General features: G+C 41.0%; 1 protein-coding gene across 4 annotated transcripts in view; it reads right to left on the bottom strand.

Moving 5' to 3' along the window:
* Positions 1-18131, bottom strand: part of MCPH1 (microcephalin 1) — a 244616-nt gene that overhangs the window by 155399 nt on the left and 71086 nt on the right. For all 4 annotated transcript variants that reach the window (XM_017514370.2, XM_017514369.2, XM_037733416.1 and 1 more), the window contains 2 exons: positions 11700-11737; positions 9045-9207 (listed from right to left, as the gene is read on the bottom strand). In XM_017514370.2, coding sequence (XP_017369859.1) covers positions 9045-9207; positions 11700-11737 — 201 coding nt within the window. The remainder of the gene's footprint in view (positions 1-9044; positions 9208-11699; positions 11738-18131) is intronic.

Genomic DNA, 18131 nt, shown 5'->3' with positions numbered 1-18131 from the left:
AAAAGAAAAAGAAAAAAAAAGCCTTGGAAGAATAGATGGTTAACAGTGCCCCCAAAGTCCCTGAGGGACATCTAAATGATACCTAAATGATGGACAGCTGAAGACAGCTTTTTAAGTTATAGATAAAATCAAACCATGGTTGAATTTTCCAATGAATACCTGAAGTTAAGATACTCTGTGCTGTTATTTAGTATTTACAGCCAGAACTGCCTGATTGCGATGTCAGAAACAAACGTGAAACTTCAGATGCCTGGTGGAACACTGCAAAGATTCCACCTTTATGTATGGCCAAAGCTTGGAATTTGTGCTGCAGTTCAGCATGGAACAAGTTGAGGTTCAAGAGTTCTCAGTCACAAACCGCATGCGGGAGAACCGAGGTCTACAGGGAAGACCTGTGCTACTTCGCGGTTGATCTAAGTTCGTAGAAAAGTAAAGACAAAGTGTGATCCCTGAAGGCCACAATTTGGAAAAGGATGGGTGGCAACAAGTACCCTCTCAACTTGTTGGTTTTTAGCCTTATCCATTTAAAGTATTTGCCAAATACAGCGACTTTTTCATTAATATATGTAATCTTAGTTTACTTTATTGTCCCTGATAACTCAGCCAACAGATTCAGATGCTTCCCAAGACCACACTCAATTCACCATAATGCAGCCACATTGCCAAGCACCAGGAGGACAATCTGTGTTGCAGTTGGCAACACAGGAAGGCTGAAGTCACACTTCATAGTGCCCTGTCCGCTGCCAACCAGTCTCTGTGATGTAGCCGCAGAAATACATCCAGGAATAACGCTACACTGTTGCTTCCACCGCTAAAAAGTCACTGGATTCAACCCACTGTTTTTCAAGGTCTCTGACAACATCCACCTGATGAATCGAACAGTAGCTTCTGTCTCCTCCTATTCACCTTCCAGCAGCACTCGGCATCCTTCCTTCTTGAAGAAGTCCCCCTTCTGACTGATGCCACGTTCGTTCCCCTGGTGTCTCCTCCAGGTTGCTAGCTGGCTCTTCCCGGCTCCCCTTGCCTTCTCCTCCTCCTCCCCGCTGCCTTCTGCATGGCGGCACAGCCCAGAGCTCAAGCCCAAACACTTCTTTATTCTATACGCCCTTTCAGGCACCATGTCTGGACTGAATAGTTACAGCCCCAACCTTTCCTCGCAACATATGTACATATCTATAATCTGATATGTGATATCTCTATTTGAAGGTCTAGTAGGAATCTCAGACTCAATATGCCTACATCAATTTTGTATTGTACCCCAAACCCTGCACACAATTTTCTCCCCCAGAATTCCCGAACTCAGCAAATGGCACCATTACCTATACTTAGTTGCCCCAGCAAAAAAATGTAGGTGGGAGTCTTCTTGACCTCTCCATTCCCACACACCTCACGTTACGAATTCCACTACATCTTCCTAGGAAGTGCGCCAACCTGCTCTGCCTTCCCACCTAACGACCCCTCCTCCAGACACAGCTGCAGGCAGCCATTTCTTCACCAGATGATCTTAGTTGCCTCCTGCCACTCACCCTGTTCCTACCTCCCTGCAATCCATTCTTTGCTGAGAGGCCGGAGAGACAAAAGCTGCCGCTCTGTAGTTAAAATACTCCTGTGGCTTCCACATCCCTTGTCATGATGTACACAGCCATGCGGGTCCCTAAAGCCTTCTCCACCACCTGTCCTCCTTACTCCCTGTGCCTCAGGTATTTCTCTTTCTTGCCAAGTGCAGCCTTAGGACCCAGGCACTGGCTTTTCCATGCCAGGTACATTAAGTACATTAAGAACATTAAAGAAAAATATTAACAATATGAAAACGATGATCAAAATTTATTTCTAATAAAGTCTGTGGTTACATCTCAGGGTGACTCCACAGTCTTCTCATACTAAAAAAAAAATCACTCTGATTCTTTCAATCTCCACCATCTGTCATTCCTAGTACCCACAGTCTTGTCCACATCTTTTCCAATGTCCTCCTGGAAGGCAGCACCAAAGCCCTGAATTTTCAAGCCCTGAATTATGGTCCTGGGAAGCACGACGGCTGCAACCTGGGAAATGTGAACACTGGGGCCTTGCCAGGAGCAACTGAGAGGGGGATGGCGGACCCAGACCACAGTGCCTGCCTTCCCTGTTCCCAGCGGCCACGCGCTGCAGCCTGCAGGAGTCTCTGCAGAGAATGAGCTCGGGCACTGTCCAGGAAACACCTCAGTGAAAGCAGAGGGGAAATGTCGTGGGTTCTATGTCTGGGCAAAACCAGAACCCATTAATCAGGAAAATGTATAAATTAGATGTCCTGGAGATAACTGTTCATAGTCACTGCCTTAAAACAATGCCTTGACAGAGACCTGTCTCTAAGATCCACATTCAAGTCAGACAAGCTATTTTTGCCCAGAGTCTCCATCACTAAACTCATGGTTTATTATTTTGCAAGGTCCTCGGCTGCAAAAATGTTCTGTCAGAAACCAGTGAGACAGTGCATGGAAAAATACTCTGTGAAGCATAAAGTCCGTTGCCAAGGTATCATCTGTGGCAGGATAAAAAGGACTTTGAAATGAAGCTGTGAAAGTTCAGAGACCCAGGCCTGAGATCTTGGTCAGCTTGCAATGGTGGGCAATAAATGTCTGCCAGAGAGAAAGGAAGGGAACGCTCAGAAACTCGGTGTCAATGTGACACACCAAGGACAATCTGCCTGAAAATTACTCTGAACGTGAGTTGTGAAGTTAATCTGCCGACTTAAGGTGAAAAAGAATGGTTTCTCAGGATGATCCCTTCTGAATAGACTTGGCAATGCAGGGTGATGTACTAACACCAGTGGAAAATTAAGGTCCTACCATGAGTTATAACTTAGGAGAGCGACTCAGCATTTCTTTAATGTAAAATGAGAGGCATGAACTGAGTGAACTGCACGTGTTATCTAATACTTCATTGATTCTATGCTCACCACCAATAAAAACATGTCTTGTCTGACTCACTGCTTGCTAAGTTCAATGTGGATCACATTATCTCAAGAAAATAGACTCATGATGACGTCATTTCTGATTAAGAAAATACAGATTATTTGTTGATAGTTAATGGCCTTCACATTTTGTTGTAAAGCTGATTTAGCTTTTAAGTCCTACACGTGTATTTACAAGTGAATTAGCTTTAAATCTCTATTATCAGATCCTGTTCATAAGCTGTTCAGAATCAACATCTTAAAATCTGAATAGAGGCTGAATTATTCGTCACGGCACCGGACAGAGTGACACGGAGTGGCATCTGAAAAAGGGGAAGACTGGCGCACAGGACACTCCGCTTGTCTTTTAGCAGCCACAACAAGGCTTTGAGGAAGAGGAGAATTGTGGAAAAGTCACAGGAAAATGCAGGAAACACCGAATTAAGTTAGAGTGGGAGAAAGGATATTTAAAAGTTCAAACTGCGCTATGCTTGAACGACACAAAACAACGTGAGTCTAGAGGGACACTGCGGTCAAATTAATTTCTTTATTTTTCTGTTGTGTTACTTCCTGTCTCCCGTAAATAGGAAGCTCAGCAACTGCTGGCACGGTTTTCTATTTCCATGTATCTGCCAGACAATTCAGTCATGAAGGAGGAAAAACATAAATTATTCTCTTTCCTGAAAACAGTAGAGCTAACATGGGAGGTGTGAACTGCTATAAACATGGAAAAATTGCCAGTAAACTTCTAAAAAAAATAAGCCAAAATTCAAATTGCATTTTGTTATAAAATCGCCACAGTTTTTGATATGACTAGCTGGGCCACATACAACCATCTAATTCTGAAGAACTGCTACAACTCTCCTTTACAAGAAATTTCCAGAGAATACCACACAAACCCTGAAATCAAAACATGCTCAGTAATGTTTTTCTTGGAGGCAAGTTTATATTGCTAGCCAAAGGGAATATTTTAAGAATCCCCCAACTGCATTGGAGACAGGGTTAGAAGGAGGAGGAGAGAGAGACCGCCAGAGAGAGAGAGAGATTCGTTTTACACAAAGTCAATGTATATAATATTAATAATATATGACATGGATACTCCAAATCTTGACCCTAAAAGAAACTGGAACTGTGAAGTTTATACCTGAAGTTATAAACAAGATGTAGATAATATTAAATTGGGTCCTGTGCTTTAAAAATTATGTAGAATGGCTTTGACAACAGTGGTGGCAACTATCCCCTCTCACATTTCTTATGTTTGTGCTACTGAATTTATTTAAAAGTTAAAGGAGGGGGGCCATGCAAGAAGCAACAGTCATCTTTATCTTTTTGAGACTGAGATGAACAGAAATAGTGACTCAGCTTGTTTCTAAACTTGAGCGTGCGAGTCAGGAGCAACCTATGAACGTCAATACTCCTGTTGTGCCAGTGAGAGGGGGCATCTGACAGCCATCGTGGTTACCTTGTAATCACACAGATATTTCGCCTTAAGCCTTAGGACACCTGGGCCTTTGCCCAAGAGTTGACACTATGCACAAATAGTGACATCATCAGTAAGGCAAGGGCAATACGGACACACATTTGTGACGTCTTGCCATGAACAAGCGGGGAAAAGGTAGCACAGACAGCAAAGAGCAATTCAGAGAAAGTTACTCTTTAAAACTCTTTTCACTTTTTTTAAGCTATAAGAGCTGGCTAGGTGCAGTGGCACATGCCTGTAATCCCAGCCCTTTGGGAGGCCAAGGCTGGTGGATCACGAGGTCAAGAGATCAAGACCATCCTGGGCAACATGGTAAAACCGCGTCTCTACTAAAAATAAAAAAAAAAATAGCTGGGCATGGTGGTACGCGCCTGTAGTCTCAGCCACCCAGGAGGCTGAGGCAGAAGAATCACTTGAACCTAGGAGGCAGAGGTTGCAGTGAGCCGAGATCACGCCACTGCACTCCAGCCTGGCAACAGAGCAAGACTCCATCTGGGATGAAGCTTCACTGCTGATAGGAAGTATGGGGTAGAGGCAGCAGTACAGGAGCCCATAAGCTGTTCAGCAGGCAGAAGGAAACCTAGCTCTGAAAGCAAGGCACTAGCCAGGCCCAGCGCTCAAACATCTCCATTTAGAAAGCACATTAGATATACTTTTCAATTTAAATTTATAAACAATAAAACTTGTGTGTGCATATGTGTGTACAGTTCTCTGCGTTTTAACACATGCATAGATTCTGAAACCACTGCCACTATCAGAACACAGCACAGTTCCAATGCCCCAAAGATGTGATGGCTGCTATTGCTTTGCAAAGGCAGGCGCAACTCCCACCTTAATGCATGGCAACCAGTCATCTGTTCTCCTTCCCTTCGTACAGTGTTGCCTTGTCCAGAATGATAAAGAAATGGCCTTACACAGTATGTGACCTTCTGAGACCACCTATTCAACTTGCCATGATGCCCTTGGCAGTCATGCAAGCCGCTGCACGGATCACCATTCCTTTCGATATCTAAGTTGTACTCCACAGTACGGATGGTCCAGCTGGTTGATCCATTCACCCACTGGAGGGACAGCTGTGCTGTTTCCAGGCCTAGGTGATGATAAGTAAGGCTGCTACAAACATTCACACACAGGCTCTGTGTGAACACAAGCTTTCATTTCTCTGGGGCAAATATCTGGGAGTGGGACTGCTGAGTGGACATTTAGCTTTCTGTGAAACTGCCAAACTTTCTCAGCGTGGCTGGACCACTTCCCACTCACACCAGCAGCTGTTCAGCTGCCCTGGCTCCATGCTAGAGTGTGACCGTTATTTTTTATTTTAGCCATTCTAATGGATACGTAGTGCATCCCACTGTATTTCTGAAGTGAGCAATAATGATGAGCATCTTTTCAGGTGCTTATTTGCCATTTGCGTGTCCTCAGTAAAATGTCTATTCAAATCTTTTCTTCGCCAATTTTTGTTTGGGCTGTTGTTTTCTCATTGTTCAGTTTTGAGAATTCTTTGTATGTTCCTACACATAAATCTTTTGTCAAATATAAGATTTGCAAATGTTTTCTCCTGATCTAGTCATAACATCTTTCACAGAGCAAACGCTTTCAATTTTGATGAAATCTAATTTATCAAGGTTTTCTGTTATTGATCATGCCTTTCGTGTACCTAAGAACTCTTTGCTTATATCAAGACTATTTTTCTTGCATGTTTACTTATAGAATTTTTACACCTTTATATTTAGTCTATGATCCATTCGGAGGTAATTTTTGTGGCCCGTGTAAGGTACAGAATGAGATTCCTTTTTTTAATTTTTTTTCTTTTGAGACACAGTGTCTCTCTGTCACCGAGGCTGGAGTGCAGTGGCATGGAACTGACTCACTGTAACCTCCGCCTTACCAGTTCAAGTGATTATCGTGCCTCACTCAGCCTCCTGAGTAACAGGTTACAGGTAGGTGCCACCACACCCAGCTAGTTTTTGTGTTTTTGGTAGAGACAGGGTTTCACCATGTTGGCCAGGCTGGTCTCAAATACCTGACCTCAGGTGATCCACCCAAAGTGGTGGAAAGGTTCCTTTTCTTACCTGTGTGCGTCCAACTGCTCCAGCATCACTTGTTGAAAAGACTGTATTTCTCCACTGAATTGCCTCATGCTTTGTCAAAATCTATGGGATATATTTTTGGGGTTGATTTCTGGATTCTCTATCTGTTCTGTGTGTCTACCAATACCACACTGCTGGGTGATTACAGCTTGAAAGGATGCCCCAAAACCAGGTAGTGCCACTTCTCCTCCTTGTTCTTTTCTTTCTAAGTTGTTTTGGCTATTCTGGCTCCTTAACATCTCCATATAAATTTTAGAACCAGCTTGTCTATATCTTGAAAGATTCTGCTGAGATTTTGATTGGGAATGTGTTAAATCTATAGATCATTTTAGGGAGGAGAGACATGTTCACTGTACTGTGTCTCCCAATCCATGAACATTGTATGTCTTTTAATATACTTAGTTCTTTGATCTTTAAAATCAGCATTTTGTAGTTTTCAGCATACAGATCCTACATTTATTAGCTTTATACTGAAGCCTCAATGGAATCCTTGCATCCTGATGACTTGCTTAACTCAGTTGGCAGCTCTAATTGCTGTTTTATAGATTTCTTGCGACTGACTATGTAGAAAATCGTGTGGTTGATAAATAGAGATAGGTTCATTTCTTCCTTTCTAACTTATAGGGCTTTTATTACTTTTTTTGTCTGATTACCTTGTACCTCCTTCATTCACTTATGTGTCTGAGTGCCCCAGGTTCTTCCCTTCAGGCAAGAAGTCTAGACTGAAGATCAGAAGTTTCTTAATGCATTTTAATGCCCACTTCTCTCATATCAGGTAATCCCAGAAGAGATACAATAACTTAAATTTTCACCCAGTTCTGTTTCTATATCTGATTAGTCGGCGAGTACTGGCAGGACACTGAGCAGAGACATGCAGGGCACCAGGGTCTGTATGCATGTCAACAGCAAATGCAGTAAATCCTCACATCTCACCTGTATGGACTGCTCAAAGTCCCAAGTTGGGTAAAGATTACTGTATGGATACATGTCATTATAAGAATGTTTTTTCCTCTGAAACCTGAGGGAAGGAACAGGAGTCAGATGAAGATACCGAGACAATTTGAATTGGAGATAAATAAAACACAGAGCTCCTTCACTGATGCTAGAGTTATGAAAGACAGTAGTCCAACCTATCCAAAGGGTTTACAGTCCATGACCCCTCGGGGATGCCTGAAACTGTGGATAGTTCTGAACCCTACATATATTATGTGCATTTTTTTTCCTTTCTTCAAAATTTCATGAGTCCAAGAGTCATTTTTTCCATAGATCTTAGCTACGTCAGCATACCATTTCTCTCTCCTTATTAAGTTGACAATGTTCACCTTTTCACTTAAAGAAAGCACCTTGGAGCTTCTCTTTGGCATATCAAAGCTGTCAGCATCAATACTCTTGTGCTTAAAGGATGATTCACATACCAGGCAGAATGAAGCAGGATGAACTGAGATTTCTTCATGCTACTCAGAAAAGCATGCATTTAAAGACTTATATATTGTTCATTTCTGGAATTTCTCATTTAATATTTTCAGACTGTGGTACCTGAAACCACAGAAAGCAAATCCCTGGATGAGGTGGGGGGCTACTGTCTTTCATCCAAATAAACATAAAGCAGCACTAGTATGTAATTAGGTAGGGTGATCCCCAACTTCCACCAGTGCAAATAAATAGTGCTTACTTTTGGAATTTCAACCTTTTCTATTTCACAACTGAAAGCACCAATCTCTTTAAACTCAGTTACAACATGGAAAAAAGATCACGCCCATTCTTGAAAATACATGTGTAGCTTTTGCATGTTATAATTCTACTGGTTTAAATGAACACAGTATGAGTATGAATATAATACATTCTTGGGAGAGGAGGAGGAAAGTCAGAGGCAACAGATGCAAAATGGTAACCCAAGTAACAAATGATGCTACTGTCATCAGAAAGCAATGCTTTGGAGCAACCTTAGGTTGAGGATCAAAGTGAAAACAGAACCAGTAACAGACCATTTCAATTTTTATGATTAATGAAAATGATGATATATTTTTAAAAACTATCTTTAATGTACAGAAATAAGGGCAAATAATGTAACAGATAGATACGCATAGGATAAAACCTATCTAAATGGGATTAAAAGAACATGTTTCATCCTAAGTAAATCCATCTGTACAAACAATCCCTGAATTCTTTTGGCTCTGCAAACCACCACTACCGCAGGTCACAGTATTTCTTGGTCACACATAGAGGAAGCTCTTTGACTGTGAGAACGCGCACTTTGCGTTTGTTTCAGCATCTTTGTAATCTTGCTTCTGCTTTATCTTGGAGGCTACTCACTTCCTGCTGTCGACCCTCCCCGTCCTCCTGTTGCCCCAGGACTTGGCGCTGGTTGAAGGATAGCAGCCTGAGGGAGACCAACAGGAGGGAAGACGGGTGTTCCTGGCACACAGGAAAGCATGCAGATCCACAAGGGTGCATGCCGGCCTAAATGCTGGTGTCAGCACCTCAGGGTGACCCGCTCTATCAAAACACCTAGTTTTAAGATATGCAGTTGGCAAACAGGGCTTACCCAATCGTAAGAGAGAATCCAGCAGCCACGCACAATTCCCAGCAGCACGTTCAGGGTGCGAAGAGGCTTCCCGGAGAGCACGTGAGTCGTAGTCTCACAGACTTCCGGCACGATCGAAAAGCCTTTCAATTTATCCACTACCTGGATGACGACATTCTGCTTTCTAGCAAATAGGGGGAAAAATTAACAAAATGAATGAGTTTGCACATGAATATCAAGGCGGTTACACTGAATATCAGTGATAATAAAACTAGAAAGCCAACATTTTAAACTGATTTTGGTTGTGGTGCCTATGTCTTAATTGATTTACCATCAATAGTTTGAAATTTGGGGAAATAAACTTCAGATCTCAGTTCTACTTTAAAGTCCGAGAAGACAAGCCCACAGGTTGTCAATGGCTTCCCACAGTGGCTGGGCGGGTAGGGGCAGAGCCAGCCTCAGAAGCCAGGCCCCTGACACCAGAGCAGCACTCTCCCCACTGGGGCAAGTATTTGCTTTTCAGGCCTATTTGAACCTATCTGTGCATGCTCAGAACTAAGATCCTCACTTATCTTATTTTAAAAATGTAACATTTATTGAGTATGAATATGTAGTTTTTCTACAAAGAGGGGAAAAAAAGATCCTTTTTATTAAATCCTCAGATCAAATCTAGGACCTATTTGTCACAAAGCTCACGACCATTACCGCTTCTCTCCTGCTCTGTCATTCCCTTAATACTTAAAGTATCCTTTCAAAAAAATATATTATTTCCATCCAACTGCCTTACCAATCAAAGCTCAGCTCTTTCTTCCCTTTTATAACAACCTTTCTAATGCCCTTTGTTCTGACATTGCTTCTCTCTCGCTCCCAGAAAATTTTAAAAATCCCCAATGAAAGGCTTTCTAAGCCACCCTGTGACATATAAAATGAGTTAAGAAATAAACATCTCTCCTCTCCAAAAATTATATTACAAAAAGGAAGAGGTTATTGCCTATGCTTATAGACTGTCTCTAACGCTCTTCCTTCCAAGTGATGGTGTTCCTTAGTTTTATTTTATTGTTTTGAGACAGGGTCTTGCTCTGTTGCCCAGGCTGGAGTGCAGTGGCACAATCAGGGCTCACTGTATCCTGGACCTCCTGGGCTCAAGCGATCCTCCTGCCTTATCATCCCAAGTAGTTGGGACTATAGGCACTCACCACCACGTTTGGCTAATTTTTGCAATTTTTTGGAGAGACAAGGTTTTGCTATGTTGCCCAGGCTGGTCTTGTCCTCTTGGGCTCAAGCAATATGCCCACCTGGGCCCCCCAAAGTGCTGGGATTGTAGGCATGAACCAATGCACTCAGCCATCCTAGTTTTATCTTTAGTGATCTTAAGTATGTCCATATGAAGACCTGTTGATCTGTAAAACCAAAGGGCTGAATTATGTCATGCTTTTAAATTATTAGAGAACCTTAGGGTAGAAAAGATGCGTGAGTCAAGATCTGGGCCCCATCACTACTTCAAACAGAGAATCTGTGCAAATTTGAATCATGAAAAATAATTTGGAAAAAAGGCAAAATGATACAAGAAAACAAAAACAAAAGCAGAAAATAAAAGCCTCTAAACTAGACACTTCCTAGAAGAACTCCATCCTGAGGCTGGCAGCTACTTGCTGGATTTGCCAATAAGTAACAAGTGTCTCTGCAAGGCAGAGCTAATCCCCACAAAATCAGAATGTCCAGGTCTTGTTCTTAACTATCACAAGAAGCCTACGTGGAGAAAAAAGAGTAAGACAAGAAGATGGCCTAAATGAAAAGTTTTATTTTAAAATCGTGAATGAGAAAATAACTAGTTATTATTATTATTTTGGAAAAATATAAACTTAAAAAAATATTGCACGCATATTCAATATTCACTTCTGTAATACACTATTTATAACGTTCAATGTATTTTATAATACATTTACAAAAATTTTGAGTGATCTCCTTTTTCACTGTATAATGCATGGTGCTTGAACGATCAATCCTTCTATTTTTAAGCCACAGGCAGGAAAAGGATTCCACTACCAAAAATGTTCTAAACGTACACTCTCTGCAGCACGGTTTTCACTGAAACGTTCCAGTGTTTTGATGGATGTCTTAAAACCTTAAAACCTATGATTGATATCAAAAACATGGTTTTCCCCTTTAAACAGGAATTCAGAAATCTGCTGCAAAGAATATAGTACTGTATTTTTGTTGGATGTTCTTTGTTGTGTTAAATGTTGAAGGGAGATGATAAGAGCATGCCAACGAGCTATTAACCCTTCCACAAAATGCACAGACAGCGACTTTAATACAGCTGTGGAAAGCTTTCTGCCACAGTATTGCTTTAAGATCTTTAAGGGAAATGTTTTGGTCAACATCGTTCCACTTCTTGAACATTCATGAAGCTATTTGGTATCAAGCAAGCAAAAGAACGCCAGGAAGAGCACACGCCTCTTAATGCTGCCTAAACAACCCCAGAGTTTTGAAGGCTAAATCGCTCACATTTGGTACACGTTTAATTTTCAGTTATCTTCTAACTCAGGTATTCATTATATAAAGTAACGGTGATACAGGATGGATGGACACACTGCCTGAAGGCACCCAGAATTAGAGTATATGAGAGAAAAGATTAACATTTTATATTGAACAGAAATCAAAACAAGTACTTACTCAGATGGCATGCTTGTCATGACTAATGTTCTTGTTGGCTAGAGATTTCAAAAGAGAAGGAACAAAAAACAGTCAAAAACAGAAAAAATATTTTTCCCACAGAAATAAACTTTAATAAGTTTTTTGAAAAGTTACATCACTTAAAGATAAACATTTAAGCATATATCAAAAAAAAAAAAAAAAAACCTTTATATTCCTGGAAAAAAACCGCCCAAGAGATAGAAACTCAGATAGTATCCCTAAACCAATCCAAAACAATCCAGATAGGAGGTACAAGAAAAAAAAAAAAAAAAAAAAAATTCCCTCCAGGAATCTGTTCTACCAGTTAGCCAGCAGACCTTCGGGCGTGTCAACATCTTTATAGCCTTCAGAGTGAGGAAGGTAAGAAGGGGGCTTTTGTAGACTTGCCAGCCACTCTTCTCAAGACTGCTAGGCAACCTCATTCTCACTTCAGACACATGTGCACAATGATGCTGTGCTTCTGTTGCACCTGTCAAGTGAATCCCCCACACACAGAGGCATGGATAGTGGAACTTATTTATTGTGTTGACAATGGCTATTAACTGGAATTGTAAAATTTTTTTAAATAAAATATTTAATTTGTTTTTGCTAACGTTAAGAAGTGCATGCCGAAAATTGCAAAAAAATTTAAATGCTATAGAAATATGTAATTAGAAATACAAATTTCCTATAATTCCTCCAGCTAGAAATGACTATTGTTTAACAATTTGGTAATATATTCAGCCAAATGTTCACTCTATAGGAGTGCGTGTGTGTGTGCATATGCATGTATATACATATATACAAATGAAAATGAATTCACATTATTCATATACTTTTGTAATTTGCATGAGATACTTCAAATGGAACTAACTGTGTAGTATAACCAATATGTCTTGAAAAGTCAATGTGAAGTAAATGAGAAGGAACAAAAGGCATTTAAAGGACCCCAGGGTTGACGAAGGTGACAGACATGAAGGGGTTTGTGTACTACGTATTTGGGGAAGGTAGAGAAGGAAGAATGAAATAACGTGAATCAAAGATATTCAAAGGAAGAACGCAGAGGAGTGACCGATAAGCTAACAGATGACTGCTTCCCTGCCTTTTTAGCCAGCCATGCAGAATATTCTACTGTTAGCTCTTAGCCGTTTCTGACACCACAAGTGAACCAACTACCTGGGTTAGGTCTAGAGACAAGGTCTTCATGTGGAAGTCTCTCTCTAATCACCAGATAAGGTTCTGTTTGAAGCCTGATTTTGCTCTTCAATGTCATCTTTGAGTGAGAACTACATAGGCCCAGTGAAGTGAGCAGCCCGAAATGGTTATGGGGAACTACCCAAAAACGCCAGTAGGGTCCCGTTTGTGAGAATTCTCCATCTCTAGGATCAGGAGGTGCAGGGGAAGGAGAAAAGGAGGCTGCCTTGACTGCGACTTCTACAATACCAGGCTTCTTCTCCATGACTTCGCCCTCCTTACGGCTTCTCTTTACCTCTATTCCCTTCCTTCATGATTAACAATTTTGTTGCAAGTAAACACTGAAATGAGCAGTTTTGTAAACGATCTTTACAGTATGCAATTACACAGGCGTACGAGCCAATTCTTAATGTAGTCACTTATCTATGTGACTGCTGCTTTGCCTTACATTTCACTGATGGTCATAAAGAAGCTAAGAAAGTTTGGTCACTGTATTCTCTTTAGTGAAGGTAGCCTGACCCAACCCCCACACTCCAAGTGCAATCGAGAGCATGAAACGGTCATAATGCACGAACCTGAAGAGAATCAGTAAACCTTCTTTAACATTACTGGAAAAGTCCAAAAACACAAACTTAACGCATATTAGGATGAACATATTAAGTGTTGAAAAACTAAACAGTGCTTTGTAACTGAGACCTGGATTTACCTGTTCTACCATATGTATTCCATTTTTTTACAAAAGTAATTTTCAATAACAAATTGAAACTATACCTCAGCCCTATGTTCCTAGAATATAAAGGCTTATTTAAGACTTCTCCCCAGCCTTTTATATTCCGAGAAATGGTGAATGCAAAGGGCCACCCCGCTCCTATGGTCCAAGATAAGACACATCCGCTTCCTCCCCAGTGGCTCAGACAAGCCCACTGCATCCCCTTCAGGATTCCCCCACGACTTGCTCATAACTCCTTTATCTGCCTCTCCAAAACTCCAAGCTCCTTCCTTTTCTTTGAGACATTCCTCATTAATGAAAGTCCTCTCATGACAACAGTCTGAACACAGAATGATCTTAATTGTCCGAAGAATTCGTCTTTCAGAGTTTTGGTGCCATGACTCAGATGGGATGGGACTCATTCTGTACAGAAGAGCCTCCAAGTTTCAGATCCAGAGACTCAGCATGGACTTCAGCTTGATCTGCTCTCCAGGCTGTTCGTATCAAGATAAGAATTTGACTGTAATTGTTTTGAGTAGTCACTTGATTTCTGATGCCAGCTTCTTTTGGTTTCATAGTCCGACTATTTGGTGATCTCTGTGCATGGACTGCTGGCTTATAGGGATCTTGTCTCTGTTGAGTGAAAGATAAATAATCTGATTTGCTAGTATTTTTGTCTACTTTTCTACTTTGGGCTCAAAACGATTAAGAATTTCATGCCATCAGGAAGTAGAAATCGAAATAAAAATTTATATTTGTGTTCATGTATGGCCCATGACTCATTTTTTTTTTTTTTCTTTTTCAGACGGAGTTTTGCTCTTGTTGCCCAGGCTGGAGTACAATGCACCATCTCAGCTTACTGCAACCTCCGTCTCCCAGGTTCAAGCAATTGTCCTGCCTCAGCCTCCCAAATAGCTTACAGGCACCCACCACAATGCCTGGCTAAATTTTGTATTTTTAGTAGAGGTGGCTTTCATCATGTTGACCAGGCTGGTCTCAAACTCCTGACTTCAGGTGATCCACATGCCTTGGCCTCCCAAAGTGCTGGGATTACAGGTGTGAGCCACTGCACCCGGCCTAAAATTCTAGAATTGAAGCTTACAGATTATCTGTCTCTGTGTGTATGTCTGTATGTTTGTACTGCAGAAATGCCACTATAGTGAATACTTAATTTTATATAGCCTTGGCATCTATTTTGAACATAAGTTTAACTTTCTCATACCAGAAACAGGGCTTAGTTTCCCTGAACAGCTTCCACCTGCCACCCCAGTCCTCAACGTGGTTGGTCCAGGGATCTGCTGTTCACACCTCCTCCTGGTGAAGACCTCACTAAGGGAAGCCTACCCAGCCGGCCCTGCCAATCCCACACCCCACGTGGACTGTGGAGTCTGCCACACTGACCACCTCTCATTTGCTTTGTGACCATGAAACTCATGGCTGTCTGTTTTAAATCCACCAACTACAACTCCCTGCAGGAAACCTGTTTGGACAATGCCCTGGCCCCCTACAAAGGTGTTGACCCCTGGGTCCCATTCTCTCTCGCTATGCCTGACTCTTCATTCTTTCTTCTTGTGACCTGGGGATACAGCACTGCCCTCCTGACACATGGCGCCCACCCTCCCTAGGATCTGGGAGTAATAAATCTTGGAACTTATTTCCTATCATGGTGGTGTGTTGAATTTGCACATTCCATCTGAAGAACCAGGGGCTCTCCCAGGCTGCCTGGGTTTTCCCCGGGATGCCAGGGAAGAACACAAGGGCAGGCTCCGAGCACCAGAGCGATGGTCAGGCAGTCACAAGCTGGAGAGGGTCAGAAAAGAGCCACAAGGGTGTCTGCCAGGATGAGCACATTTCCTGTGTGAGGAACGTCTGAAACTGGGCCAGACAAGAGGCATCAGGCTGCGTCCACCAGGAAAAAGGACTGCCTGTGAAAGGCACCCAAGTAAACACTGGCACCCTGCTCCCCCGCATTTTCTGTTAGGGCAGGGTCATTAGCTGCAGTGGTACTGGAAGCCCAGTGTGGCAGGGGAGATTTCAAAGCAGCTACTGTCTCCCGTCCTGGGATAATCATCACGAGATGGTCTTACCAAATGAGATTATGATAGCTCTTCAGGAAGTTCTGTTCAGACTGGCTTAGAAATAAACAGGTGCCTATACATTGAATATTCCTAAAATTCCCAGAAATTAAGGAAATTGAACTTCTAATAATACTTTCAACAGCACTAAAAAAAGTATTCTTATAGAAATGTAAATGTTTTAAGAATTCAAGTTCACATATTTAGGTAAATCTTTGGCAAATGTGACTAGCTGAATCATGTCTTCTGTGAGTTGTCAGCATTAAGCATTATTATTATTTTTTTAAGATGGGGTTTCTTGCTATGTTGCCCAGGCTGGTCTCAAATTCCTGGCCTTAGTATCCTCCCATCTTGGCCTCCCAAAATGCTAGAATTACAGGCATGCGCCACTGTGCCCAGCCAGACTATACATTGTTATTCTACTTGTACATGTTCTTACAAAAGCTATACAGATATACTGATCAAATAAGTGAATGTTACTCCTACTTAAGGTTTAAGACTATGAAAAAAATGTAAAGTTGTACTTGACCAAATTGAATGATTAATCTGACAAATTTTTTTAACAGTAATTTTAAAAATTCTTTATTTATTTACTTTTTGAGAGACGGATCTTGGTCTAACGCCCACACTGGAGTGCAGTGGTGCAATTTTGTTTTCTTTGGGGGATAGCAAGGTGAACCCATTACATGTTAAAATCTTAGTAATATTATGAAATTAGTTTTTACCCCACAGACTCCCTGAGTTCCGTCCTAAAATGTCAGTTTGTTCTGAAGTATGAAAGAGCACGATAAAGACAAAATGTTGAATAAATTTTTCTTGGCTTATATTATCTGAGTTTAAGAAGTTGTGAAATGCACAAAAAGATCTTAGCAAACTTTGCTCAATAATAACCAAAGGGTGGGGGCCGCTGAAGTATGCATGACTGAGACATCCGGGCACTGCCTGACCTGAAGCATGGATCGGAGTTACACCCACCCTCCAACTCCGTGAAGGAAACATGTCACAGAAAGCCAAAACCACACTTCAAAATCAAAATCAGGACTGAAATACATAAATGCGAGTGATTTCACTCATGAAGACTATGATGAAGAATATAATTGTCCCATTTTAGATGAAGACAGAGTAGCTGATGAGCTAGATAAAAATGAGAGAAGGTAGAGTTATTGTTGATTATCATGGTTGTGATGTCTTCCCCGAATGCTGGTTTCATGTAGTTTCTGTGCTGAGAACAGATGCCAATGTACTGTACGAAAAGACTGGAAACAAGGGGTTATAACGAGAAGAAATTAAAAGACGATTTCAGTGTGAGATTTTTCAAGTTCTTTATGAAGAAGCCACGGCATCCTACAAGGAAGAAATTGTGCATCAGCTGCCCAGCAATAAACTAGAAGAGCTAGACAATAATGTAAATCAGATCTTGAAATGCACTGAGCTGCAGATCAAAGATCATAACTCTTGACTTCTAAGGCTAGCTACTTTACAATCACTCTTGCTGACAGCTCTCTGCTGACATCATAGAAATTGTTCAAGTATCAGGAACACTTTATTAAAATCGTGTTGCAGGACTAGCAGGTGGGGAGTATAAAGGTTTATGTCTGTGTTTCTTTTTCCCGATGAGAAAGCTGAACATATGAAATACAACAAATATAGTATGCTTAAGGATTGAGACAAAAACTGTCACTTCAATGTTTAAATTGCTAAAGAATAAATAAATCTGACAAAATGGGTGGATATCTTTAAAGTTTATTACAGGAAAAAATGCAGATGATCTGTTAAAATAAAACTAAAGACTAAAGATTTAGAAAAATGAAAAGTTTGCTCAATATTGACGGATGTTTTTTTGATTTACTGTTTACCACATTCACCTAAAAAATAAAGGGTTGTTCTTTTTTCTGTATACTTGGCTTAGACTCCAAAGATTCTGTGTTTTATAAGAATAACCTTTTATGGTTTATATTGACTTTATTACGCCCTTGAATATTCAAGAAAAGATAGATGCTCAAATTAATTAGGAGGTTCATTTGATGTGTCACTATTGATAGTTACATGGGAAAAGTTGTCAACTCAAAAAAGATACTTAGCCAACTCTAGGTTAAATCTATAATATATAGGTGTTTACGTCCTCTCCAGACTAACCCTCTTTACATGATATTCTTGGTCTATTCTAACTGGATGCTTGGCATATTCATGGTATATTATGTCTTGGGACTATTTTGTTGTAGCTGAAGATTTTTTCTGTAAAGATTAGTTTCTTCCATTTTTATAAATTAGATATAACATTTATTCTTCTTTTAATGGGTTTACTTATATTCATCAAACATGAGAAGCAGCAAAAGCATAAACCATCACATATCTTAACATTTTATTTACAAGTATGAGGATCTACAGCGTGGTGGCTCACGTCTGTAATCCCAGCACTTTGGGAGGCCGAGGCAGGAGGATCACTTGAGGTCA

This window comes from Cebus imitator, unplaced genomic scaffold (assembly GCF_001604975.1).
Source record: "Cebus imitator isolate Cc_AM_T3 unplaced genomic scaffold, Cebus_imitator-1.0 Scaffold523, whole genome shotgun sequence".
Classification (NCBI taxonomy): Eukaryota; Metazoa; Chordata; class Mammalia; order Primates; family Cebidae; genus Cebus; species Cebus imitator.
Note: the sequence above shows the minus strand (reverse complement) of the source record. Positions and strands in the feature narration are given on the sequence as shown.